Raw genomic sequence first — 27,379 nt, forward strand, 5'->3', positions numbered from 1 at the left:
GTGAAATGCAAATAGTCATGTGCAGATTAAATCAATTAGGGCAGAAGCAGAGGCTGATGACATCCTCTCTCGTAATTTAAGTCTAGAACTCAAGAAGTTATAAAAATAGGGAAATACATAAGAATGTTTGTCTATATCCCAGAAAAAAAATTTAAGAAAATCTACATACACAATCAACTCCAAGAGACACTAACTTTTACAATCATCTCATTTCTGAGTGTTCACTACTTAATACTCAATAATTCAACATAGTAACAACATAAAAAATAATTATTCAAATATATCAGCATTTTTGTATACAACTATTTGAATACCTAATTTTGAAGTCCTGCTGCTCAGTACTGCTCAATGGGTGTATAAAGCAAAGTAAGACTCTCCAAATTCAGATGCATGATATACTGTAACTATGTCTTGAACCAGCTCGCAATATTATCTATGAGATTAAAAACTTTTTTTTTCTTTTTTAAACATTCAACAGGAAAGCAAGAAACCTCACCACAACATAAACTTCAATCACGAAGTTTTGAATGTTAAGCTCATCTGAGAACAGGACAGAAATATATTCTACTAAGAAGTTGTCCCGCACACTTACGTAGCTAAAGCTTGCTGCAAACTTCTCAACTATTTCAGGTAAAAGTTTAGCACTGACTCTACCTGGTTATCCAGAAAAAAAGACAAGCACAACACTTCCAAACTTTCACAGTAAAGGGGAAGCAAAGAAAGCGGTTTCAGAGAAGAAATAGCAGAACAGCAGGAACTTTCATTTTTCCAGCATTTTGCTTGTTTTCAAAAAGACTAATGACAAAAAAACCCTCTACTTAGGGACACATAACCAGTACAAGAGCATGTTCTGTTTTTTTCACACACTCTAAAATAAAAATGGCTCCCACTCATCTTCGTTCTGCTTCATAATAAGGCCTCTTAGGGAATAGCATAGCACAATACACATTTTTAACCAGACCTTTTTCTTTGCAAACTCACCTACCTGCTCATTTTTCAATGGAGAGTATTCTATTAGCGTTAAACACTCTCGTCAGGCCAGATGTAAAATGTTCCTATAAGCTGTCCCCGCAACAGCAAGGAAAGCTGGAACACAATACAGAAGCAGCTGATCTAGCAAAAATGAGTAATTTTCATTCTGCCAAGAGTTGTCTAGTGTAGAATGAAAAACTTAGTATTTTCAACCATTAACACTATCCGAGCTTGTAGAGGTAATTACAGTGTTTTCCATTGGAAAATACTGTTAAGTTGACAGTATTCCTCTTTATCAAAGTTGCTACATCAAGAGGATCTAACATAATGCACTAACAGAGTTAGTGTTACAATCATGATGTATCTGGTGTCCAGAAAGGCTACCTATAATAAAAGCAAACCCTTCATCAAATAAGTAGAAAATAAAACCAGACATCTTTCCAATCTTGCAATCAGAATTTTGCCATGGTTGGCAATTTACAAAAAAAGGGCAGTTTAAACATGAAATTCTCATCCGAAAAAGCAAGATATAAAGTATGCTTCTAACACAACAGGCACAAAGAAATCTTGCAGGTAAATTGCCACATACTGTTCCAGTTTACATATACAATACTAGCTATTCCTTAATCTATCCATATAAGGCAGACAAGAAAGCAAGAAAAAAAGAAAACAAACCTCTCAGATTTTTATGCTCCAGGAAAGCACACTTGATTTTTTCCCTGCCTTTAATTAAAAGAAATCACATTCCTCTGGCTCCCTCCAGCTGGAAGCATGCTACATACATCAGTGGTTTTGTGTATTTCTAATAGACCCATATCATATTGGCATTTAACACACTACTCTCAGTCTCATATCTGCAGACTTGTTCTAACTTCCGATAAAAAGCTCTTGCTCTGTGGCCACCAATTTGCAATGTCGTTTATGGTTTTACCAGATTGGAAAATTTTAAGTTTGTTAACCTTCATTCCATATTCTTATACATTTATAACTATATTAGTTTTAGAAATTAGTGGTACTCTTAGGGAAATTCAGATGCTTTTCTTAGATCCAGTACCAAACAGGTAAGAAATGTCTAATAAATGAAATGTAGATTATGATGTGTAAGATACCTGATGTGTCACCATACACCCACAGAGTTAAATAGCCTTCATAGAAATCTGTTTCCAAATGTACTACAATCAGAAGTGAATTCTAACTATACAACTACCTGAAAACGTTCACTGAATATAATGAGTAACAGTAAAACTAAACACGATTCCGAATGTAAATAGAGACCAAACTTTTTAAAAATGACCTAAGAGTCTAATGCATTAGGGTGAAAGTGCAAATAGAACAGAAGTTACTATCAGTTATCTATCCAGGAAGTCTCAGCTATTAGTACATTCTGAGAAGTTATCACCTCTCTCTGCATAGATGTCTTTCCAAACATTCAGGGATGTATGAACAGGAATAAAATATATAAACGTAGCAAGACAAACGGTTCCATTCCATTTTACCTAATATAGCTAACATCATAGCTCAAAACTACAAGTAGATCTAGTCAATCCTCTTTATGAAAAGCATATTTCACAAGAAACCAGAAGCAAGATAAAGTGTCTAGAAAATGAAAAATGGTTAGAACTGAATTGATTTGAAGAAGCAACTGAAAAATCATTTTGGTAGAGGAAAAAAGTATTGGTTAATTTTGGCATTTAAACCATAACAAAAATATCTACTTGCTTACTGGTTGTGATATGAAATTAACAGCCCTTGTTCCCTTCAATGTAAAATGAGCTCATTTAATTTAAATCGGTGCTGATAATTCTCACATGATGTTTCGTGCATAAATTCACTCATGTCCTATATTAAGGCACATTTTTATAAAGAGAATAATTTTATATTTCTGTCTGATTGTGGGAAACCTAAAATGAAATACTATTCTTCTACAAACCAGAACTGAGTAGACTCCCAGAACCTTCGCAAAATGTACTTGTGGCAGGCGTTATAAAGTTTTTTTGTATCCCTCCGTTCTGTAATAGTTATGCTTGGACACAATGCACATTTCATATCCTGCACAGTGGGTCCGTGTGGACACACAAATCATACTCCTGGTTGCTCCCTAAGCCTGAAAAAGCATCAGCTGCTGTACCTAGGTAAGGAAACCCTATGACTTACCTGTTGTACCATGCAGACTGCATACCCCATAGCTGCACTGTTTTTAGCATTGTGGAAAAGCATATTCGCATTTTTTACCATTAAAAATAATGTTTTATCTTTTAAAATACTTCAGCCACATGCGCAGCCTCGCCACGTATCCAACCAGAACATCAACTCTGCAAGTTCTGTCCCAGGCACAGATCGTAACTGCCCAGTGGTGGTGGCAATACCATCTTCAATCTGTTAAATTATTACACAAAAGTGCATCTGAAGAAAAACATTTAAAGATCTTGTCCTCTGAAATGGTTGCAGAAATCAATAGGGCTTTAACCTCCGTTATCTCTTGGTTTAAAAACCAAGCAAATAAATTCAAACAAATTCAGTGACATGTTACAGTAACACACAATGTGTTAAAAAACAGGATCATGACAAATTATAACTACTAAGAAAAACAGTGACTATTCTGGGGGGAAAGAAACACTAGAAACTTCTCAAGCGAATATAGACCTATATTCACATATGTACAAATATCAATAGTTTAAAACAAACAAAGAAAAAATCTTACTTTAACTTCTCAAAAAATCCTCAATAGATGTGTGAAAATGTTATTAAAAAATAGCACAAAACCAAGAGAAATTTCAACTTTTAAGGGGGTAAGTGAAACAATTTTCATCTGCAGAAGTGGAAATCTGCATGTTTGGTTTTTTTTCCTGGTGCTACTCCCCTGTACTAGTTAGTGAGGAAAAACAAAATGAATGAGCCCAATTCTTTCTCATCTAACCCAATTACAGCAAGAAGTTACAGCAGGAAAAACTGAGTCTTGTATCAATTGCAAAGATCACTCTTCTGAAAGGAACACATTAACTTTTTGTTTGAAAAAAGTATGAGACCATTTTAAGAACTAACTAACATTAAAAGGCAAAAGCTAGATTAAGATTCAAATTTTAAGTTGAAATTCTACTTAGTGAAAATGAAACATTTTCAATAAAACCTAGCATTAAACAGAAAATTGAGATTTTGCTGCTTACTAGCATAAAAGTTTCATTTTTGAAAAGTTAATAACGAGAATTTTCATGTGAATAGAAATTATGCACCAAAACAAGAAGCAATAAGAAATATCACAAAATCAGCAACATGACAGATCTTAAAGCAGCTGCTAGTCCTTCTTGAATCTTGACTGAGATTGTTGATCAACTTTAAAGCCAAGGCATGCTATTTTCCAACAGTACATGGGGAGAATTAATAAGTATTTGGTTCATGTACAGCCTTTGAGTTTACAAATTAAAGAGAACATAAAATTAATGTTGAATCAGTTAAGAAGGCAAATATTTAAAACATTTTAAACTTCTGCACAATTCAAAAATTATTTCCATGCTGTACACGTAAACAAGAAAAGAAAAGCTTCTCGTATCTTACAGTAAAATATATTAATACTGCTAAGGATAAGCCAGGTCCTAAATATTTACTTTATTTGAAAAATACATTTACAGAACAACTAATGGCAAAAATCAGTGGAATATAAATTGTTTTAAATTATTCAAGAAAAAAAATCCAATTAAATATTATGCCTAGATTAAATTACTTCAAAAATCTATTTTAAATTCCTTTGTATTTTATGTTACTTTACATTAGACATTTCAATAATTTTAAATTAAAATTTAATGCAAAAATTGTTTTCATAATTAAAAATATTTCAAAAATAATTTATAAAATTTTATTTTGGTATGAACAGATTTAATTTCAACTTCTTTGCCCTAACCCAGTTAAGGTTTAATACAATCTTTTTATATCTTTATAGCTTAATCTGCATATATTCAGAAAAATAAAGACCTACAGCTATTCTTTGGTAACACTGCCATCTAGTGTACACTCGAAATTAGGATGAAGCATTTATTTGACTTTTCATTCTGCAGTTTAGTCTAAGGGGGAATTACACTCCACATACAAACTATGTCTTCAGTACTACTTAACTGTGCACTGGAATAATGACATTGTTCTCTTATCCGGAATGCATGTTAAATATGCAGACATATTAATTTTGAAAATACACTGTAAAACTGTTATAGAATACATTCACGTCTTAAGTATACCAAGCTGTTTTTGATAGTCAAAAATAAGAGAATACGCAGCTAACATCCTACACACTACGCAGTCCTCCCAGTCTTGTCATCATCATTCCCTTTCACATTACTTGAATAAATTAAACTTAAATTTGTTCCTTGAGACTGGCAAAGTTCAGGCAAAGATCTATGTTTCTTAGTTGCAGTTGGACAGTCAATTGTTTTCCTTCTCGCTTGTTCTTTCATCTTATAACTTAAAGGTTGCACTCTTTCCATCTTAAAAATTAAATTTTGTTAAAAGATCCCAGTGACAGTGTCTTCAAATGCTTGAAGAAAGGCAGAGAGAACTAAAGAAAGAAAGAAAGGCTTAAACCAAGAAGTACCTATGTGGTGGATCATCAGTAGATTTAGAGCACAAGTGAAACCAGTATGAACATTACCTGGATTGTATCTTATTTTCTTCCAAGTTTCTGCAACAATCTCATAAGACTCCACTTCTTACTGAACTAAACCTAGATCAATCATTGTTGATAAACTAACATCATTAAACAAGACAACCGCCTTTTCATAGAATCATAGAATGGTCTCAGTTGAAAGGGACCTTCAAGATCATCAAGTTCCAGCCCCCCTGCCACATGCAGGGACACCTTTCCACTAGACCTGGTTGCTCAAAGCCTCATCCAATCTGGCCTCAGTATTCTGAGTTTCAGCTTCAACACTTTGCGTCTTAAAAAAATGCACTGCCTAGAGCAAAACACAAAACCAGCATCCTCTAAGGAAACAGGTGTGACCAATACCTTGACTGACAGACTTCACTGACAGACTGCACACTACAGTGAGTTAAAGGATCAACACAACATTCATACAAAAACAATCATTTCACGCTACATCTGACACCAGCCAGAAACAAAAAGTGAATAGATATAGCTGGCCAAATTTATGCATTTTTATGAACACTAAGGTTCCCGTGTTCTTTGTACTCCAAAGTTGCTGTAAGTACTACAAGGCTGCAGCTGTCATCCCAAGGCTGGTTGGACACTGCCTGCTTCAACAACCATTGGTGTCCCTTCACACAGCATTTGCCCATAGGAAACTTCACGAAGCTTTGAAACACAGAGTTAGGGTTCCTTCGGAAAGTACAGTGAATTCCTGAGGTGCCACGAGATTACCGAAAGAAAAGCAAGAAATCAGTACAGGATGCATAAACACGTCTAAACTCATTTTTTTCAGCCACTTCCTGAACACTTCTGAAAGCTAATCCATTGACCACCCAAGGGGGTGCAGACTGTAAGCTGAAAAATCGCTCATCTAATTACAAAAAAGTAAATGCTTGTACTAACAGATTTTTGAGGTTGTTATCTAATAATTACTCATGCCTCAGATCATATAACAATCTTTAACTAAAGGAGCTTGAGAGAAAACATTATGTGAAGGTGCAAGTTGCCTGCTGCATGTGTATAGCACCTGGGTCCCCACCACTAACAGACACATTCACATATCACTTATTAAATAAAGTGCTACAATTCCCTAGCTCCTCTATTGCCTGATTTTACAATATGTATATTTATGGTTGGTTATTCCACAAATCTGGGAGATGAATTTTGCCAAATGTTTGTGTGAACACGGAACAATGATGACTAAAGCAGCAGCAAAATTGTTTAGGTGTCTTTAGCATATGTTTCTTAGATCTTTACATAAACACAGACATCAGATTTAAATAATCCTTGGCTAATTTTGAGACCTAACAATGAAAGGTAGAAAATATTTCTATAAGTAAAACTTACGCACAACTAGAAAGCAGGAAAGAAACTGAGATCTTCTAAGGTGGACATGAAAGACCTAAGAATCAAGTCGACAAGAGAAAACTATCTTTACTTAGCTATTTACACTTTACAAACCCAGAGCTCTAAAGAACACTCTAGATTTACTTAATTCCACTCAACTCTATAGTTATGCTGCCATCTAGTGAAATAGGATACTGACTCTTCTCTGCAAGACTCTCAAATTTGGTCCAAATGAAAAACATTCTCCCTAAGATACATATATCACAGCAAACACCTTTCACCTGCAAATACCTCATTCTTCCCTTGCCCCTTATTCACCACTACATTTTTGTAAGATGCATTACAAGGTGTCTAATTTTGGCCATAGGACAGTGAACATTTATACCTTTAACTTGAAATGCAAACAGGCCAACAGACTTCAATGAGAAGCCAAGGAACTAATCACAGAATCACAGAATCAACCAGGTCGGAAGAGACCTCTGGGATCATAGAGTCCAACCATTGCCCTGACACCACCATGTCAACTAGACCATGGCACTAAGTGCCATGTCCAGGCTTTTCTTAAACACATCCAGAGATGGTGACTCCACCACCTCCCTGGGCAGCCCATTCCAATGTCTAATGACCCTTTCTGAAAAGAAATTCTTCCTAATGTCCAACCTGAACCTCCCCTGGTGAAGCTCGAGGCTGTGTCCTCTTGTCCTATCGCTAGTTGCCCGGGAGAAGAGGCCGACTCCCACTTCACTACAACCTCCCTTCACGTAGTTGTAGACTGCAATAAGGTCACCTCTGAGCCTCCTCTTCTCCAGGCTAAACAACCCCAGCTCCCTCAGCCGTTCCTCGTAGGTCAGACCTTCCAGACCCTTCACCAGCTTGGTCGCCCTCCTCTGGACTCGCTCCAACACCTCAACATCTTTCTTGAAGTGCGGGGCCCAGAACTGGACACAGTACTCAAGACGCGGCCTCACCAGTGCCGAGTACAGAGGGACGATCACTTCCCTAGACCGGCTGGCTACGCTATTCCTAATAGAGGCCAGGATGCCATTGGCCTTCTTGGCCACCTGGGCACACTGCTGGCTCATGTTTAGCCGGCTGTCGATCAGCATCCACACAGATCACAGTCCAGAATCAGGGAAAAGTTAGCTATTAGAAGGTTTCAGACCATTACACAGACAAAATCTTGAATTCAGAGCTTCCGAGCCTTCAACTTAAATTACTGCTGTGGTTGTTTTCTCATTACATTTAATTAGAATGATGACTTAAAAAAACCAATGTAAAATCTTTTCAAAAATTCCAGACAGTAAAAAGGAAACAAAGAAAGTAAGTACACACTCACCTGGGAAAATATATTTGCAGTTGGAGGAACTCTGTTGTCCACAATACTATATAATATTGCTAACAATCTGTCCAGGGGAAATGGCTTTGGCCCAAGGAGGTGATTGCTGGTCTGCAACAGAAACAAGACTTTTCAATCCAATAGATCTTTCCTGGAGTACCAGAAGATGTTATTCTCACATCTTTCTAGTCTCTGGGGAGGCACTGTAATTCACAGTAGTCTTTCATACAGCCTACGTATATATTATGGAAAACACTAAATACATGCTTATTGATCAAGATAAAGATATAGACATGGAGCTCTATTTAACATGGAAAGAATTCAAACTGCACAATAAATAGGACCATTTTTGAGCTATAAGAGAGAATCTGATGCCAAATTTCCTGTCACTAGATTTATAGATTTACTTGTCCTATTAAAATTACCTTGCCCACAATAAGGATTAAAGAGGAAAGACTACATTTTATGGCATTCTTAAGGTGCACATAGGTTTTTTTCCACAGTTTATCAACAGTAAAACAAGTTAGGCTTCTTAGAAGCACACAGAATTTCTAGCTAGTGAAAAAATTTAAAGGTTTAGATTTATTCTATTGTCTACAGTCAGTCTATAATCCACAGTCACCTACAAAAAACTGCACATAACAGAACAATAGTTTTTACAAATCTATAAAAACATCAAACAAATTTTAAGTGTATTTTTGTGTTTTGCTTACTGAAGATAAATATTTTACTAGCATTTGCATTTTGAAAAAGCATAAAAAGATAAGATTCTGCTAAAGTATCCATGTATCCACTTTCTTTGAATCATTTTAGCCAAAGCCTTTTCTCTTCTTCTCACACAGGTGCAAAGTCAAAACAAGAGTTCCTCATCCATACTAAACTACTCTAATAAACAGCCTTATGGTCTAGAACACGAGTAACTTAGCAATGGGTACCAATTGTAATACAGGAAATTATATTTAAACAAAATCTTTTTTACCCGAGTGCAGTTGAACACTACAACGTACTGCCCAGCCAGGTTGTGGAGTCACCATCCTTGGAGATATTCAAAACCCAGCTGGGCATGGTCCTGAGCAACCTGCTCTAGGTGACCCTGCTTGAGCAGGGGGGTTGGACTAGACCAGAGGTCCTTGCCCACCTCAGCTCTTCTATGAACTTCACTTTCTAAAACTATTTTTTTTAAAAAAAAATCCAATCAACTATCTCTGCAGTAATAAAATGTATTAACTCGTCATTTTTTCCCAACAAAATTGATGAGTTTTTTTAATATTTTTGGCTGATTTCAACTTTTTATTTTTCATTTTCTCTTTTGCTTCCTTTATACCACCATGAAAATGTTACCATTTTGATACCAAAACCAAACAAAACACTTTCAAACAGGAAGTTAGAAATGAGAACACTTCAACTTACTGTTTTACACGGGAAACACCTTTACCACTATATTTCTACTTTCTTAAAATATGCTCAATCATAGGATAATTCCAGCGGGAAGGGACCTTAGAAGGTCTCTAGTCAAACCCCTCCTGCTCAGAGCAGGGTCAGCTAGGAGGTCAGGCCAGGTTGCTCAGGACTTCATCAGTCCAGTCTCGGAAACCTCCAAGTACAGAGACTGCACCACCTCTCTGGGAAACCAGTTTCACTGCCTGGCTGTCCTCAAAAGGAAAAAGGTTTTCCTTATATCCAGTATAAACATCTTATTTCAGCTTACACTCATGGTTTCTCACTCCCTCACCATCCACCATTGTATCATACAGTTTTGATGATCTCCTTGTAGGTACAGGACAGGCTGCTTTTAGGTCTCCCTTCTCCAGCTTGAACAACTGCACTTCCTTCAGCCTCTCCTTGCAGGGCAAGTACTCCACCATCTGACCATTATGATACCCCTCTGCTGAATTTGTTCTGCTTTATTGATGTGTGTCTTGTACTGGAGGGGGGAAAACTGGACAGAGTATTCAAGATGGAGCCCAAAGAGTGCTGAGTGCGAGGGCATCCGCCTCCCATGGGTTTAGCTGGCTAAAATAAAGAGTTCAGCTAGCTAAGCCCAAGGTCAGCTCCTTTGCTGGTGAGAGCTGCTGTATAAAGAGCTACCAACCAGCTATAGACAAACTGTGTTATCAGCACACAGCATATTTCCCGAATTTTGCATTTACAGAGCTATTGTGTCTCTTATCCTTCTTTGCACCACACACATCATCATCATACCTCAGCCGACACTGATGGACATTACAGGTCATTGTATGGTATGTATGTAGGTAATGTAGTAACACTGAATTCAGTTGAATTCACAGAAATATGAGTTCCTGATTTTTCAGTGGTAAATATTTTTAAAATAACCAATTTTACAAAAAGAAGAAGTACAGTTCATAGGAAAGAACTGGGTAGTATTACAACTCAGGCAGCATTGTTAGGACTACAGAGATTTATTTATGACCCAGACTGCCAAAAGTTCTGACAAAGGAAATACTTGCTTCCTTTTAAGCTTGTATTTCATTCTCACTATTCTGACACCCAGTTTCCTTTTTGTAGTGTACATTGATTTATTCCTACTAGCAGAGCAGCCAAGATTAAAGAGGAATTTCAAAAGAAAGTTTGTTTCAAAATGCTTCTGGGAAAGAACACCTCTCAAATATACCACCAGCACCTCTGTGGTGGTATATTTCTTATATACCTTATTTCTTCAGCAAAACAAAAAGGTATTTCCAATACATGTTTAGGCTTTTCAAATCCAAGAGGTGTCCCCAAAGCTATCTCTTGGCTAACAAAGCAAGCAGTGTGAAAAGTAATGGAAACGTAGTCAAAACTTTAGCACAGCACCCTCAGTCAGAATGCAGGTATGGTGTAAGTTATGAACTGTACAATCACCTGCCCTTCTGCTTCTAAACATGCCAGTTCTGTGAAGCATATTCTTTATTATCAACACAAAAAGTCAACAGACATACAGTAACTAAAATGCGTGCACTCCAAGCAGCTAGCAAGCACAACTAGCATGTAGTAATCCCTGAAGCTATGGTTAGGATACAGGTACTTCACAAGTTTTTTACTCTTAATATTACCAGCTCTCTGCTTAGACAGAATACTGTTCTGAACTTTCAAATTATGTGAGAGAAATGCTTTCTTCTGGAAAAGCCAGAACAGTTAATTCTAAGAGAGTCTAACTTCTATAAGAAGCAATTCATTTTTATTTCTTTCACAGAAATAAATTCCTGGATGAATAGGAAACATTTAGAAATTCCTCCAAACAGAACATAGTAAAGAATAAGATTTTTACAAATCTTCTGCAACGAGCTAAGGCAGAATACTACATAGAACAGTATTTATAAAAATCCACGGGACTCCTCGTCTTACTTAAAAACAAACAAATAAACCTTCCACATTCGGAAAACCTCTTCAAGAACTTTTATAGCCATTAATTTAACTGTGTGGCCTCTATCATCTTTCCATCTTGGCAATACACTTGTCAAATTGTTCAAAAGACTTTTCCCCAGTTGCCACTACCTGTGCTTGTGCTTTTTTATCTACAGTGTCAGAGTTTCATGTTCCCACAGTTTAACTGGTCTACATCTTTCACTGTCCCACAACTGCGAGCCATGTATTCACATTCCAAAATTTCAGAACAAGAACCAAAAGCGTTCTTTAAAGAGTAGAAGTTTAACCCAGACTAAATTATCTGCACAAAAGGGAGAAAGTCCTTAACCTCAGTTGGCTGAATTTTCCACCTTTTTAGCATATACTTAAAGACACAACATTACTACTTACGTTTTTTAGCAGAAAGCATTTCTGAACTTCCCTGGTTGCTATACAAATGAAGTATCTTCAGTTGTAAGCTAGAAATTCTGACCCAAAACAAATCCTAGACTGAAGTAGAAGCAGATATACTAGACAAACTCTCTTCCAATAAAAAACACACGTTTGATCTTCTGATGGACTGACATCTGAAAAAGCACTCCTGCAAAAGTAGCTTCACCAGGAAGATCTCTCACTTGTCACTAAACTGGAAAAACATTGCTCCAGGGCAACCATGCAAAGAAACCCAACAAATTCTGCTGTTATCAGCAACAAGGCAATTAATAGAATGATAAAGTCAATTTTTTCCCCTCATTCACAAGATTTACTTCTTCTAATAAAAAAAACATGGCCTCCAGACCGAACAGCGTTAAGAATCAAGAAATAGATTTTTAGCCTGGCTGTACCTAAACTTTTAAGCAAGGATTTATTTAATCTAACGTTAGCTTCCTGCCAAGTAGGTATGTACAGCCAAACTAGCTTCCTAAGTTCACATTATAGCCAGTAGAAATCTAATCAATAGAGTGTATGGTGCAATCCATCTGACTGAGCGTAGAACCTCCTTTTAGCATGAAACGAATCACACTCTACACTCCAATGACTGCATCGACTAGCTCTGCACTGTCTATAAAAAGACACTAGCTTAGATGCAAGCACCCACTTGGAGTTGGGTGAATTTGATCTGTAAATCAGTCTTTGGACAAGCTTCTCTGAGGGAAGGTATATTGATATAAGCTGTCACACCAACTGAAGCAAATGAGCCTTTATTCATAACACTACATATGTAATCCTTTATCCCTATATTTCAGTTTCCCTCACTATAAAATCACAGTACCAAAATATACAAGTTTACATCTGGGTGATTGTATCTCTGTGCAAATATTTACAAAGGTTACAGTACAGTAAAAGGAACATAGTCTGAAGATCCTCTTAGGCCCTGCAGTCCTGCTCCCCACTATCACAGCTACCACGCCTCAAGAACTTTCAAAACCATACTGTGCTCTGACCTACAAGCAGTTTGTTTCTGGCACCAATACTTATAGCGAACAGGTCCTTATCTATAAAGTGACACATAAGCAGAGAACCAGTGCCCTGTAACAAGAAGCAAAGGTACTCTTGAAATGACAAAGTTTCCATTCTGTTCTTTAATCCAAGTCCATTTAACATAAACAGTGACACAAGAGAACCAGCTCTACGGTACAGTTAAGGTGATCGCAACCTCGATATTTCTTCATCAAATCTCTATTTTCCCATTTCTTTTACATTCCTAGCTGTTCCCATCTCCCCAGTTGTTCCTATCTCGTCATCCAAGCCGGAAATCTATTGCCAAAAAAGAATACAACAAAACACCTTTCCTGCAGAGGATGCAAGGAAAGAATAACATTTTAGTCTAAAATACAATAATTATTCCTTCTCCTGAAAATTATCTATCACCTAATTAAGACGTGGAGGTATTTCAAGAATATAGCAGTCCTGGAAAATAATTAAATACTCTGGAAGTTCTCAGGAGTTCACATGCCATGGACAAAACACATGAGGTCTACATGTACAGAACACATGCACTCAGAGACTTCAGAATTCTTAAATTTACATAAATATCTACCTAGCGGTGCAACGCTGAAGTAAAACTGCACACTTACACTTTCACACACAAAAACTGTGCCCCTACAGAAATAAGAGAACTTGGAAAAAAAGTCTTTGGATAGCCAAGGACTCTGTCCTCCTGCAACAGCAGGAAAAAAATCGGGGAAAAGGCTATAAGCAGGATCAGAAGCAAAGGATTATTAGGCTAAGTATCATATTAAAATCTTTCTCATATTATTTACACTGCCTGTAGCACAGAGCAGAAAAGGATATAATGATTGTTTCAACACCGATTTAGTGCTGTCTGCATTGCTCTTCATTTATGCATTTGTTTCAAAATAAGTCAACAAATTAAAAATGTTAAATTTTGATTTCTCTTTTTACATTACAGTTATAAATACACATATAGGTATTTGCTTTTCATAGCATATCAAGCCTCTACCAGTAAAAACTGGTAGAGCTCCACTGAAATCAATGATATTTAGCTATTTATAACCATGAAAAGGTTAAGTTAATAGTCTGATGGAATCCTAAACAACAGACAGGAGTGCAAAGTTTCCAAGCCTCAACACACAAACTTAAGCTCTTATTCCTCACTGCATCACTCGGAATTAAAGTGACTTGACTTTCAAAACTACTAACCACTTATTACTCCAACATCTTTGAGAGAAATTGTGATATCTGGCTCTTCCATGTATGATGTCCTCTAACTAGCTTTATTAAGCACATTTTGTTATACACAAAAATACGGCTTTAGGAGACAAATTTATGCTACAGTTAAATTTCAATGAAAAAAATGCGTGTATCATACAGAAATTTGTATCACATGACACAAATGCATCAATTTATGCAATCCTGTTGTTTCTACAGTAAACCATGAGGCAAAACAAAATACAAAACCAGCAGTACAGCAGAAAGAACATATTTGTTGCCAAACTCAGCTAAGAAAGATAAAATACATACCTTTTCATGTTTCTTCATAAAATTGGTCTTTCTAATTTTCCCATGATGCTGTAAACAGACAAAAGCAAATATTTTATGTAAATTATTTTATGCTCCTTCTATAGCAAAGACAGAATGAAAACAGTCAACAAAGAATTGTACGCTACATATGGCAGTACGCTAGCCTGGGTCTGCTTCTTTACTACACCTCCAGTATTTGTCTCTGATGTTACTAGCAATCCTTCTAACTTGAAGCCCTAAAATTACACGTGCCTTACTTCTTGCTTCACTGTGCCCCTAGTGGTGCAAAGCCAAAATATAACATACTAATATTTTCTGGTGACATGCATAAGTACTTTTTCTGATCTAATCAGGGACTGATGAGAACAGGCAGTAAAAATCTGTTTTTAATATGACTTCATGCCACCATCCTCCTCCTACCCTCAATCATCTAATGAAAACGACAGATGTTTCATTTCTTTCTCTTTCCAGAGAAGTTTAAATGATGGCCACTTAATTTTTAAAATGCACCATGCATAAAATCCGTCTGAATTCTCACCTTTTATCTGCTCCATTTTAGAATCTGGATGGTACACAAGTTGGCAGAATGACAACCAGGAATTAAATCAATACAATACAAAGATAGTTCAAGGTGTAGGAGCTAAACGACAAACAGAAATTGGCGGGGGGGGAAAGAACATCATTTAAAAAGGTGCAGCTTTAAAGGAGCCTGAAGAAAGGAAGGACTGTCCAAAGAAAATAATCAAGTGTTCTTGGATCTCAACTGAAAATGTGAGGGCAAGACAAGGACAGAAATATAGTAAACAAGATGTTACAAATTAATGGGTAAAAAAAATTTAAAAAGACAAAGAGAGACATGAAGGATGGCGTGTGTACATGATGTAAAATTAGTAGTGAGGTATAATATTCTTTAAACATAGTTAAGTGCTATTTCTCAAAATATCACCTGGTAAGTTTTTCTACAGCCTTGAGAAGTATACCTTACTAATAAGTATACCTTACAAGCATGCTCAATGAATCAGGGAAAAATATCTCAAATGAATGAATTTTTGTTTCATTTTAAAGTTTAAAATCTTGCACTTGGTATTTGTGGACCTCAATACTCAGCCACGTCAAGACGATCTCAGCAACTGTGGCTCTTCTTGACTGACTTCTGAAGAGCTTAACATTAGACAGGGCTTTAAGCTTCCTTCACGTAATTTGCCAGTCGAAAAAAAAATTAGTCCATTCAATTAATACATATCGCACATACTTAGGAGACAGCAAATTAATCTTTTTATCACGCCTTTGAAAAGAAGACTGCAGTGATATCAGAGACCTTTTGGAGGGGAAAGTGGTCAAGCCTGAGGTTACACAGCATGCTAGGGATGGATCACAACAAACTGCATTCATGCATTTTAAAGGTTATGCTGCAATCTCCGTATGATGTATTTAAGTTACATCAAATGTGTTTCAAAGCAAGTTAACAGGTGCCCTATTTCTGTGCAAGCAAAAGAAACATGAAATTCAGAGCTAGTTTTCAGCTACTTTTTAATGCTGTCTTCTATCAACATGATAATGAAGACTTCATATGATGATTGCTATTTTTTTTGTTTTAAAGACTACCTTTCAAACCCAACTTTGTATTTTTCTCTCAATCAACTGCAAAGCTCTTGAATTTTCACATAACTAATAGCAGCACTACCAATTATAACTTCATTGCTTTATCCGGCTGTTAGCATTTCAGGCTGCCACAAACTGTGGCTTTATCTTTAGCTGTAGCTATCTTTAGCTGTAGCATAGCCTAGCACCTACAGCAGTAGTGCAGATTAGGAGCTCAATGACCATCTTTTTATTTGCATCCTTTTTGCTGTCTAGCAGTCCTTAGTTAAATCACTTCAGAAGATACTTTTCTGTAATCTACTCTGAATCTTGTTACAAACCTGATATAATCATATTCTATTTTCACAGTTCACATGACTCATAAAAACACTTAACTTGAACACTAATACGGAAAAATCTGGGCAAAAACACTTCCTCAGCAAACAAATCTCTTGCAAAGAAATAGCTTCGGCCAAGTGAAGAGAACAAAGGTTGCCCATACAGAAAACTTGTCAATCTGCACTTACTACAAGTAATCCTACACTCACTTCAGGAAAGGACTAGACAGAGGGTGAAACACCTCCAGCTTTCAATGTCAGATCATACCAGAAACACAAACCCCGATATTTAAACTAATAACGTACTAGCATATCATCACTAGGAACTGCAGTAACTTCTCAAAACATGTATCTACAATAATTCTTCAAAAGGGAAGAAGAAAACAAGCATATTTTTACAGATTTCTCTTGTTCTCATTTTCTTCAACTGTTCATACACATGCATATATTAATACATACTGTAATAATGTAGAAAACCTTGAAGTTGGTAAAATGCATAGAAACCATAATTGCCCAATCGCTTTTCTGATATAGAATCATAGAATGGTTTGGGCTGGAAGGGACCTTAAAGATCATCTAGTTTCAACCACCCTGCCACAGGCAGGGACACCTTCCTCTAGACCAGGTTGCTCAAAGCCCCATCCAACCTGGCCTTTAACACTGCCAGGGAGGGGGCATCCACAACATCCATTCTCTGGGCAACCTGTGCCAGTGTCTCACCACCCTCACAGGAAAGAATTTCTTCCTAACATCTAGTCTAAATCTACCCTCTTTCAGTTTAAAACCATTACCCTTTGTCCTGTCACTACATGTCCTTGTAAAAAGCCCCTCTCCAGCTTTCTTGTAGGCCCCCTTCAGGTACTGGAAGGCTGCTATGAGGTCTCCCCGGAGCCTTCTCTTCTCCAGGCTGAACAGCCCCAACTCTCTCAGCCTCTCTTCATAGGAGAGGTGCTCCAGCCCTCTCATCATCTTCGTGGCCCTCCTCTGGACTCGCTCCAACAGCTCCATGTCCTTCTTATGTTGGGGGCCCCAGAGCTGAATGCAGTGCTCAAGGTGGGGTCTCACAAGAGCGGAGTAAAGGGGCAGAATTAGCTCCCTCGACCTGCTGGCCATGCTGCTTTTGATGCAGCCCAGCATACGGTTGGCCTTCTGGGCTGCAAGCGCACAGTGCTGGCTCATGTTGAGCTTCTCATCAACCATCACCCCCAAGTCCTTCTCCTCAGGGCTGCTCTCAATCCATTCTCCGCCCAGCCTGTATTTGTGCTTGGGATTGCCCCGACGCACGTGCAGGACCTTGCACTTGGCCTTGTTGAACTTCATGCGGTTTGCACAGGCCCAGCTCTCATGCCTGTCAAGGTCCCTCTGGATGGCATCCCTTCCCTCTAGTGTGTCAACCACACCACACAGCTTGGTGTCGTCAGCAAACTTGCTGAGGGTGCACTCAATCCCACTGTCCATGTCGCTGACAAAGACGTTAAACAGGACCCGTCCCAGTACTGACCCCTGAGGAACGCCACTCGTCACTGGTGTCCACTTGGACATTGAGCCGTTGACCATAACTCTTTGAGTGTGACCATCCACCCAATTCTTCATCCACCGAGTGGTCAAGTCCATGTCTCTCCAATTTAGAGACAAGGATGTCATGTGGGACAGTGACAAATGCTTTGCACAAGTCCAGGTAGATGACATCAGTTGCTCTTCCCCTATCCACCAGTGCTGTAATCCCGTCGTAGAAGGCCACCAAATTTGTCAGGCATGATTTATCCTTGGTGAAGCCATGTTGGCTGTTACCAATCACCTCCTTATTTTCCTTATTTCCGTGTGCCTCAGTATAGTTTCCAAGAGGATCTGCTCCATGATCTTGCCAGGCACAGAGGTGAGACTGACTGGCCTGTAGTTCCCCGGGTCTTCCTTTTTCCCCTTCTTGAAGATGGGGGTTATATTTCCCCTTTTCCAGTCAGTGGGAACTTCACCAGACTGCCACGACTTCTCAAAAATGATGGATAGCGGCTTAGCAACTTCATCCGCCAGTTCCCTCAGGACCCGTGGATGCACCTCATCAGGTCCCATGGACTTGTGCACCTTATCTGTCTTCCTGCCTACATTTTGTCAAATTAAGACCTCAAAAATAACGCAATGAGGCAGACTTGAGGAGTGTGAAGATCCTGGGTAAGAAAGAGACAGACTACAAACTATGGCACCACAGCATTTTTTTGCAGCATGACCACAACATAGCCCAAAGAAAAACAGAAGAAAAAAAAAATTAAACCTGTACATGGCGAGAACTTACAGAAAATGGGGTTTAGCTCATTATGTGGTAGTGAGGATTGATATATTCATCCTAAAACATGCATTACCATCATTTCAACACATGTGCCTGCTAATGGAACCACATCTTCTGCAAAAGCCACTATTTGCCTGTTTCTGTTTCAGACGCTTAAAATTGTATAAAGAAGTTAACAATGCACTATATCATTTTAACTCACTAAAGGCTAATGCAGTTGTGGTTTGTATCTTACTCCAGAAATTTAAGTGTGGCTTAAGGACACCGCAGGCACCACACTAAAATCTTTACAAAACAGAGCTCTATCAACTGAGAAAAGCAAAGCACAAAACTTGTGCTATAACAGTGTTATGCATGTTTGACATGAAGAGGAAGTTGGGTTTATTAGACATTAACAATGACTAAGTGATCATTACCAACCACAATATGTGATCTACAGAAAAACTTCTGATCAAATCATGTGAACCACACACAGAGCTCAAAATGAATGGTTGAAGAGTTTTAAACTAGGAAATTCAGTATGCAGGAAGCCAGTAAGCAGCACTAAGAAAAAAATCTCATTACCTTAAGAAAGAACCTCTTATCTGTCCTAACAGGATTGTATGAGGCAAGGTAAGCAGCTATTAGAAGAAATTTGGAGTAATAAGGAAGTTCCACATGTGTATGTGCAGAAAGTCCTATAAAATAAACAAACAGTTTATGAGTCACCAAAACCCATTCTGAACATCCACAAACTTCAAATTAGATTTGTTTGCATTCTTCTTATTTTCCTTCTCTCCTGTTCTACTTCTGTAACTAAATGAGTACGGCTACTTTCTCAACCCCATTATCACAGGTATAAAATCAGTGAAGGGACAAGGAATGGCACGAAGCTAAACAAAACTAACATCCTGAACTCTTTATGGGCTCATCTCAGAAACTGTATTTGAAGCATCGGAAATCCATAAATCACTAAGGTGAGATTTCCCTAAAAAATTCAGGCTACTCCAGACTGTGCCAGACACCTCAGCCAGGAACGGGGCTGGTATGGTGGAGAAAGCAGCAGTGCTGCACTTGTGAGAAGCAGTTCAGCATCTCACAATTTTTAGCCACTGTTTTATCTCCTACAGAAAATGTTTTCAAAATTTTAAACTTGATCCAGTTGACCGAGCCTGCTACATGTATACTTCATTATGATTAAAGTCTCACACATTATAACACACTTGAACTACAGTCTAGTGAGTATTTTCCTTCCCTCTTTTTACTTTTACTTTGTATTTTTTCCCTTTACATTCCCCAGCTCTTGTCAGCATAGTTGCTTCTTTTACACAGCTTATGCATATGAACAGGATGATCAAACAACCTTACTTTATCAGTTGTCTAACTATGGAGACCACTGAAGGGTCTCTCTTGGGCCTTCTTTGTTTACAGGTTTTCACTTCAACAGCTTCTTGTTCTGTGAAGTACCTTTATGCCCTTATTTGTCAATGTTTGTGGATTAAGATCAAAGAATTAAACAGGTTTAAAAGTTAAGATTCAGAGCCTCCAGTGTGATGCGATGCATCCTAGATGATAGCTAGTAATAATTTCCTCTCACGTAGGCACAAAAGGACAGCAGTTTTAGTTTCATTTACAATCAAGAGATTGTTTTGTATTGCATGTTAATTACAAAATGCAGCACCAAATAAACTCTTACATATAGACAATTTAGTTTAATACAGAAATATCTGTTTCTACTCCATTCTTCTGGTCTGCCAATGTTGCATCATGCACTGAACTATTTGCTCATTTACATCCACAGTAAAATTGACTATAATTGCTTTTTAAGCATGTTATTATCAAATGCTGTTTACCAACAAGACAATTTTTTCTACTATGTATACCTAAAAATCCTAGAAAAAGCATTTTAAATAAAGTCTCCCTTTTTAGGGTTGTCAGGAAGGAGTTTAATAAGGACACTTTGAATCATACTCCTTTTGTCAACAATGTAAAAAAATTACTGATCATAAAGCAAATATAGGAAATAGTCTGATGACTGCAATTATCTTGACAATTTTACAATAGGTGGCTATTTTACCTACTAAAGAAGAAATTATTTGTCTTGCCAAATCATACGGAAAAAGTGTTCCCAAACTATGAACTAGTCAAAAGACCATGACCAACTGACGTCACCAGAAAAGTCTTTTAGTTTCCTTCCTAAATTGTAAATGAAGGCTGACAGATACATTGAGATTTGACTTTCAAGCCTGTCTAAAGTATAAAACCAACAAAGCTGTACTGCTCCAAGTAAAGAACAGAAAGAATCCTGGTGATTCTGACATTCCTGTTTGCCAAGAAATCAGGACATAGGACAGTTGTTTTGTTTAGGAACGTGCTAATCCAGTATAATACACCAGATATAATATTCCTTTCTCCCCACTCAGACAATTCTGCCGGTTGGCACACAGAGGTTTGACTATCGGGGTCAGCCCATTCCTCATCCATTCTTATATAAGAAATACTGATTTAAAGAAATCTGCTTTTACCCACAAAGAACCTTAGGAAAGATTACTCTCAGGATATATGCTAGGGGAAAAAAATAGTAACAGTCCTTTGTAGAACACCTTCTCAACAAACATGATTACTCTGAACTGTAATTGAATGCTAATAGGTAGCCTCGTCTATATAATTTAATTCACATGTTCTCAGGTAACAATGACCAAGTCAAACTGAAAAGCACACATTTCATGTAACAAGCCCCTACAGAGTTACTGTTTCCCATACCTTTCAACTGCCCAGGTTCTCCGTCATCACTCTGTAAGCGCTCCCACTGTGAGCTAAAAGAGAGATAATGCAAATATATAAAGACAAAGTATTTGTTAGCCTTTTAGAGAAAACTACCTCCTTGGTATACGTATATTTTAATTTAATGACACTGGCTAGGATACAGTTAGTAAGAGAATATTTAAAAACACCAAGTCTCACTACCTTCCACATAAGTTTCAATAATGTGCAGACTACGTGTATTTGAAAAAACTGCACAAAGTAATGTTATATTAAGGTATAAAAGTAAAAGTGAGTACAAGCTAATTGTAAAATACCAACCTCTTTCCACCCAGCCACCACCAGTAATCAAGTATCAATAGTGTTCTAAGTTTCAAGAACAATGCAGAATTGGATAAAAAGTAAACACACCGATAGTTTTGATTTTTTTAAATCTGGTTAATAACTGTTTATGCTAGTAAGAACAATACTATAATTACTTCATAATGTAATTTTGAAGTCTACTTAAAAAACACAGCAATATTCATTCTTCACTGAAAAACTTTGAAGACATCAAGACAGAACATTTTGTCAGTGAAAAATGTAAGTAGTTTGCTGTTTTCCTGAACAGCAGCAAAAAATTTCACTTTAAAACTTCCCTTAAAGAATGACATCATTAGAAATGTCATGATTTTAGATCATTTTGTATACCACAAGGGGATAAAAAAAAAGGTTTGTTAAAGCACCAGTGCTTTTTGTTTTGTTTTGTTTTTTAAAGATCTTTATGAACAGGGTTTATCAGCCATTAGTCATAAAACTTAGGAAAACAGTTTAATGAGAGCTGATGTAATACTCAAATTCTAATGAATATCAACCAAATTATCAATGAGCAAAGTTTTTATCCAATGTCTGTTTCACAGGTAGGGAAAAAAAGTTACATTTTCATTTCAGTTTAGGTAGCACAACAGCCAATAGCAAAGTTTCATTGCTGTAACTTACAACCTGAAGAAAAGACCAGAGTGGTTACAGTTCTGTGGCCAGAAAAACTGATATGGTCATTTTAATTCCTCAAGCATTTACTGGTACACAGAGGTAAATCCTAGAACTATTATGCAGAAAGCTGAAATTTGTAATAAAAAACCCAGTAAAGCTCAAATTTGTAGTTAAAGAAAACTGTAAAGAGGGAAATCTAGTTATTTGGAAACAATTCATAAGGTATTTTATATCATAATCTTATATTACACCCTAATTAGAGTAGGCAATTACGCAATATAAAAAAGTCAGGAAGATCCTGAGTAGACTATCTTAATGAAGATCAATATTGAGTATAAATACATATTTGAGGCAACCAGAATAATGCCTCATTGTACAGTGAAGTCTAGCTCATACGGAGTAAAATCAATTCTCTTTTTGAAGGAACAATCACTTTTCCAAAACATTTAGCAAAGACTTCTACTACACACCCACGTTCAGTTACCACAATACTCTATGGCCTCAATGACATTCAAAGGAAAGGAATCATTACATTTGTATCAAGATAAAGAAATCAAACACTACTGAATTATCTCTCTTTACATGGCGTAACATCAGAATCGCTCATCTTAAAGATGGAGAAGACATTAAATCTGAGCCAATTATTACCATTAAAAATTAACACCACCATCTTTTTTCTAGCAGTCTGGCAACTTAAGAAATAAACAAGAAATCTAAAACCATACCAAGAGAAACTCAGGCCATTAGCAGGACACCAGCTTTTAATGCTGTCAAAAATGGTAATTCCACATAAGGAAAATTTTGCCCTTGGACAAGAAAATAAGGGCAAGCCCTCACCCCTCGAATTACCTGGATATTTCCCGGAGATAAACAGTCTGCATTGCCTTCTTCAAATGAGGTTCAATATTTTTCCAGAGTTTGCGGGTGTCACGTTCATTTGCTGCACCAAACCAGAATCAACTCCGTTAAACATTTAACTCACACAACACTAAAACTCTTACCTCTGACACCTGAACAGTCACAGGCATGACATAAGTCATCTAACACCCTGACTCTGAAATGCTGTATTAGGATGATGCACCATCATCATCCATTTGCAAGCACATGCTACCATGCAAGGCTGTTTCTCTGTGGTTTATTCCGAAATACTCTGGGACAGTTTGGCAGAACCTCGGCTCTCATTTTCTCCTCTTAGCCTTGACAGAAAAATAACTTACCTCACTACTTTGCAGAAGTCCTGGTGGTTGAGCGAGGAGAAAGATTTATAGGGGGAAGCAAGTTTTCACGGTATTTCCATAAAACACCACCAAGTGTCATCTACTCCTCCTGCTGCAAATGCTGCCTACTGGGTGCAACTGGAGTAAGCAATGCTCTTGTGACCAAGGAAATGGTCACAACACAATGCGGATCAAAGCAAAGTCCTCCACAAAACCCACAGGAAGGCACCTGCACTCTCATACACCCGCTCAAATTAAAGACAGACGCTTACCTTCTCCTCTGACCACTGGTTCACAGTATTTAGAAAAATTGAGTGCTGCCTACAGAAAGTAAAAAGTACAACGTATTAAAAAGGTACTATGTATTTGATCTAGCTACAGAATATAACAAGCACCGTAATTCATTACTTTGCAAAAGCAACGAATTAATTTTCATCCAAGAATTATGCCACTTCCTTCCAAACATTATACTGTAAAACATCACAACATTTCCGTAGATTAAAATACAAACAGAAGTAATCTATCACAGGTTATTTGGCTTTGATCTCAGCAAAATCCACTTACTGTACTCAGAGGTTGTTTGTTTTTTTTTTTTTTACATAAACCAGTAATTAAACATTATCAATGCAATGAAAATGATTTAATCAACTTTTTTTATTCCCTTCATTTTCAGATAAAACTTTCCATTCCGGGAGCAGTTCAGCATGTTCAAAAGTAGGCCACACATACTTACACACACAGAAGCAAAAATTATTTTTAAAAAAACAGAAAACCAAAAAACCCTGCTAACACATTCCATATTCAAGTGAACTCCTTTTGCCTAAGGTAAGACTGAAAGATTTTTGACAAGGTTGTAATCTAGATTTTTTTCTAAAATGGTTAAATCAATATCACACAGAATTTTATAAAATAGCAATCCTCACATGTCATTCTCCTTTTGTCCTAATGCACCTTATTAAATCTCTCTGCTAGTATACAGAACCCAATGCAATAACTTCCACATATAACTCTGATATAATTCCAGAATGTGTTATTAATAATCATGCATAATAACATACACATTTATAGCCTATATTAGACACAATGGAGTTGTCCAGAAGCCTACAGAGTTTTGCATGTGTCTGCCATTACCTTATACAGAAGAGACTTGTCAAACACAAAAAGAATTTAGGGTCCAGTTATGTAAATCTTTTCATGACGTTGGTATACCCCCCCCACACACAGTGCATCTAAAGCTAACGAAATTATTCTGATAAGCAGAGCAACTCAAGTACAGAATCACAGAATCAACCAGGCTGGAAGAGACCACAGGGATCATCGAGTCCAACCGTTGCCCTGACACCACCATGTCAACTAGACCATGGCACTAAGTGCCGTGTCCAGTCTTTTCTTAAACACATCCAGAGATGGTGACTCCACCACCTCCCTGGGCAGCCCATTCCAATGTCTAATAACCCTTTCTGAAAAGAAATTCTTCCTAATGTCCAACCTGAACCTCCCCTGGCGAAGCTTGAGGCTGTGTCCTCTTCTCCTATCGCTAGTTGCCCAGGAGAAGAGGCCAACTCCTACTTCACTACAACCTCCCTTCAGGTAGTTGTAGACTGCAATAAGGTCACCTCTGAGCCTCCTCTTCTCCAGGCTAAACAACCCCAGCTCCCTCAGCCGTTCCTCGTAGGTCACACCCTCCAGACCCTTCACCAGCTTGGTCGCCCTCCTCTGGACTTGCTCCAACACCTCAACATCTTTCTTGAAGTGCGGGACCCAGAACTGGACACAGTACTCAAGATGCGGCCTCACCAGTGCCAAGTACAGAGGGACGATCACTTCCCTAGACCGGCTGGCTACACTATTCCTAATAGAGGCCAGGATGCCATTGGCCTTCTTGGCCACCTGGGCACAATGCTGGCTCATGTTTAGCTGGCTGTCGATCAGCACACCCAGGTCTCTTTCCGCCAGGCCGCTTTCTAACCACTCTTCCCCCAGCCTGTAGCGCTGCATGGGGTTGTTGTGGCCAAAGTTCTTGTTCTTGTTGAACCTCATGCCGTTGGTCTCGGCCCATCTATCTAACCTGTCCAGATCCCTCTGTAGAGCCTTCCTACCCTCCAGCAGATCGACTCTCCTATCCAGCTTGGTGTCATCTGCAAATTTGCTGAGGGTGCACTCAATCCCTACGTCTAGATCATCTAGAAAGATATTGAACAGCACCGGCCCCAGAACTGAGCCCTGGGGAACACCGCTAGTGACCGGCCACCAGTTGGACTTTGCCCCATTCACCACCACTCTGTGGGCTCGGCCATCCAGCCAGTTTTTAATCCATTGAAGAGTCCACCCATCCAAGCCCCGGGCAGCCAGTTTGTCTAGGAGGATGCTGTGGGAGACAGGGTCGAATGCCTTACTGAAGTCTAGATAGACTACATCCACAGCCCTGCCCTCATCTACTAAGCGGGTCACTTTGTCATAGAAGGAGACCAGGTTGGTCGAGCAGGACCTGCCTTTCATGAATCCATGTTGGCTGGCCCCGATGCCCCAATTGCCCTGCATGTGCCGTGTAATGGCACTCAGGATGATCTGTTCCATCACCTTGCCTGGCACCGAGGTCAGGCTGACAGGCCTATAGTTCCCTGGATCATCCTTCTGGCCCTTCTTGTAGATGGGCGTTACATTTGCTAATTTCCAGACAGCTGGAACTTCTCCAGTTAACCAGGACTGCCGGTAGATAATAGAGAGTGGTTTGGCAAGTTCGTTTGCCAGTTCCTTCATTACTCTGGGGTGAATCCCATCCGGGCCCATAGCCTTGTGGGTGTCCAACTGGCACAGCAGGTCACTAACTGTCTCCTCCTGGATTACGGGAGGTTCACACAGCCCCCCGTCCCTAACTTCAGGCTCTGGGGACCGAGTCTCCTGAGGACAACCGGTCTTGACATTAAAGACCGAGGCAAAGAAGGCACTGAGCACCTCTGCCTTTTCCTCATCCCCTGACACTACACTACCCTCCTCATTCAGCAAGTGGTGGAGGCTCTCCTTGACCCTCCTTTTGCTGTTGAGGTATTTGTAAAAGCTTTTTTTGTTATCTTTGACTGTAGCAGCCAAATCAAGCTCTAATTGAGCTTTGGCCCTTCTAATCTTCTCCCTACACGACCTGGCCACGTCCCTATAGACCTCCCAAGTTACCCGACCCTTCTTCCAGAGCAAGTAGGCTCTCTTTTTTTCCTTAAGTTCTAGCCTAAGTTCTCTGTTTAACCAGGCCAGTCTTTTTCCCCCGACAGCTTGCCTTCCTACACACCGGGACAGCCTGCTCCTGAATATTTAGCAATTCCCTTTTGAAGCATATCCAGCCTTCCTGGACTCCTTTGCCCTTCAGGACCGACTCCCAAGGGACTCGGTCCACCAGCCTCTTAAACAGGCTAAAGTCAGCCCGCCGGAAATCTAAGGCAGAAGTTCTGCTCTTGCCCCTCCTTACTTCCCCCACTATCGAAAACTCTAACATTTCGTGGTCACTACTCCCAAGACGGCCACCGACCCTCACATCTCCCACTAGTCCTTCTCTGTTCACAAACAACAGGTCAAGCAGGGCCCCTCCTCTAGTGGGCTCATTTATCACTTGCATGAGGAAGTTGTCCTCCACGC

General features: G+C 38.5%; 1 protein-coding gene across 2 annotated transcripts in view; it reads right to left on the reverse strand.

Annotated features, from left to right (window-relative positions):
- Nucleotides 1-27,379, reverse strand: part of ORC5 (origin recognition complex subunit 5) — an 84,931-nt gene that overhangs the window by 39,400 nt on the left and 18,152 nt on the right. For both annotated transcript variants that reach the window (XM_068401314.1, XM_068401315.1), the window contains exons 8-13: nt 24,025-24,073; nt 23,385-23,475; nt 21,564-21,616; nt 19,386-19,498; nt 14,619-14,666; nt 8,289-8,399 (exon numbers count right to left, since the gene is read on the reverse strand). In XM_068401314.1, coding sequence (XP_068257415.1) covers nt 8,289-8,399; nt 14,619-14,666; nt 19,386-19,498; nt 21,564-21,616; nt 23,385-23,475; nt 24,025-24,073 — 465 coding nt within the window. The remainder of the gene's footprint in view (nt 1-8,288; nt 8,400-14,618; nt 14,667-19,385; nt 19,499-21,563; nt 21,617-23,384; nt 23,476-24,024; nt 24,074-27,379) is intronic.

Source organism: Nyctibius grandis, chromosome 5 (genome assembly GCF_013368605.1).
Source record: "Nyctibius grandis isolate bNycGra1 chromosome 5, bNycGra1.pri, whole genome shotgun sequence".
Lineage (NCBI taxonomy): Eukaryota > Metazoa > Chordata > Aves > Nyctibiiformes > Nyctibiidae > Nyctibius > Nyctibius grandis.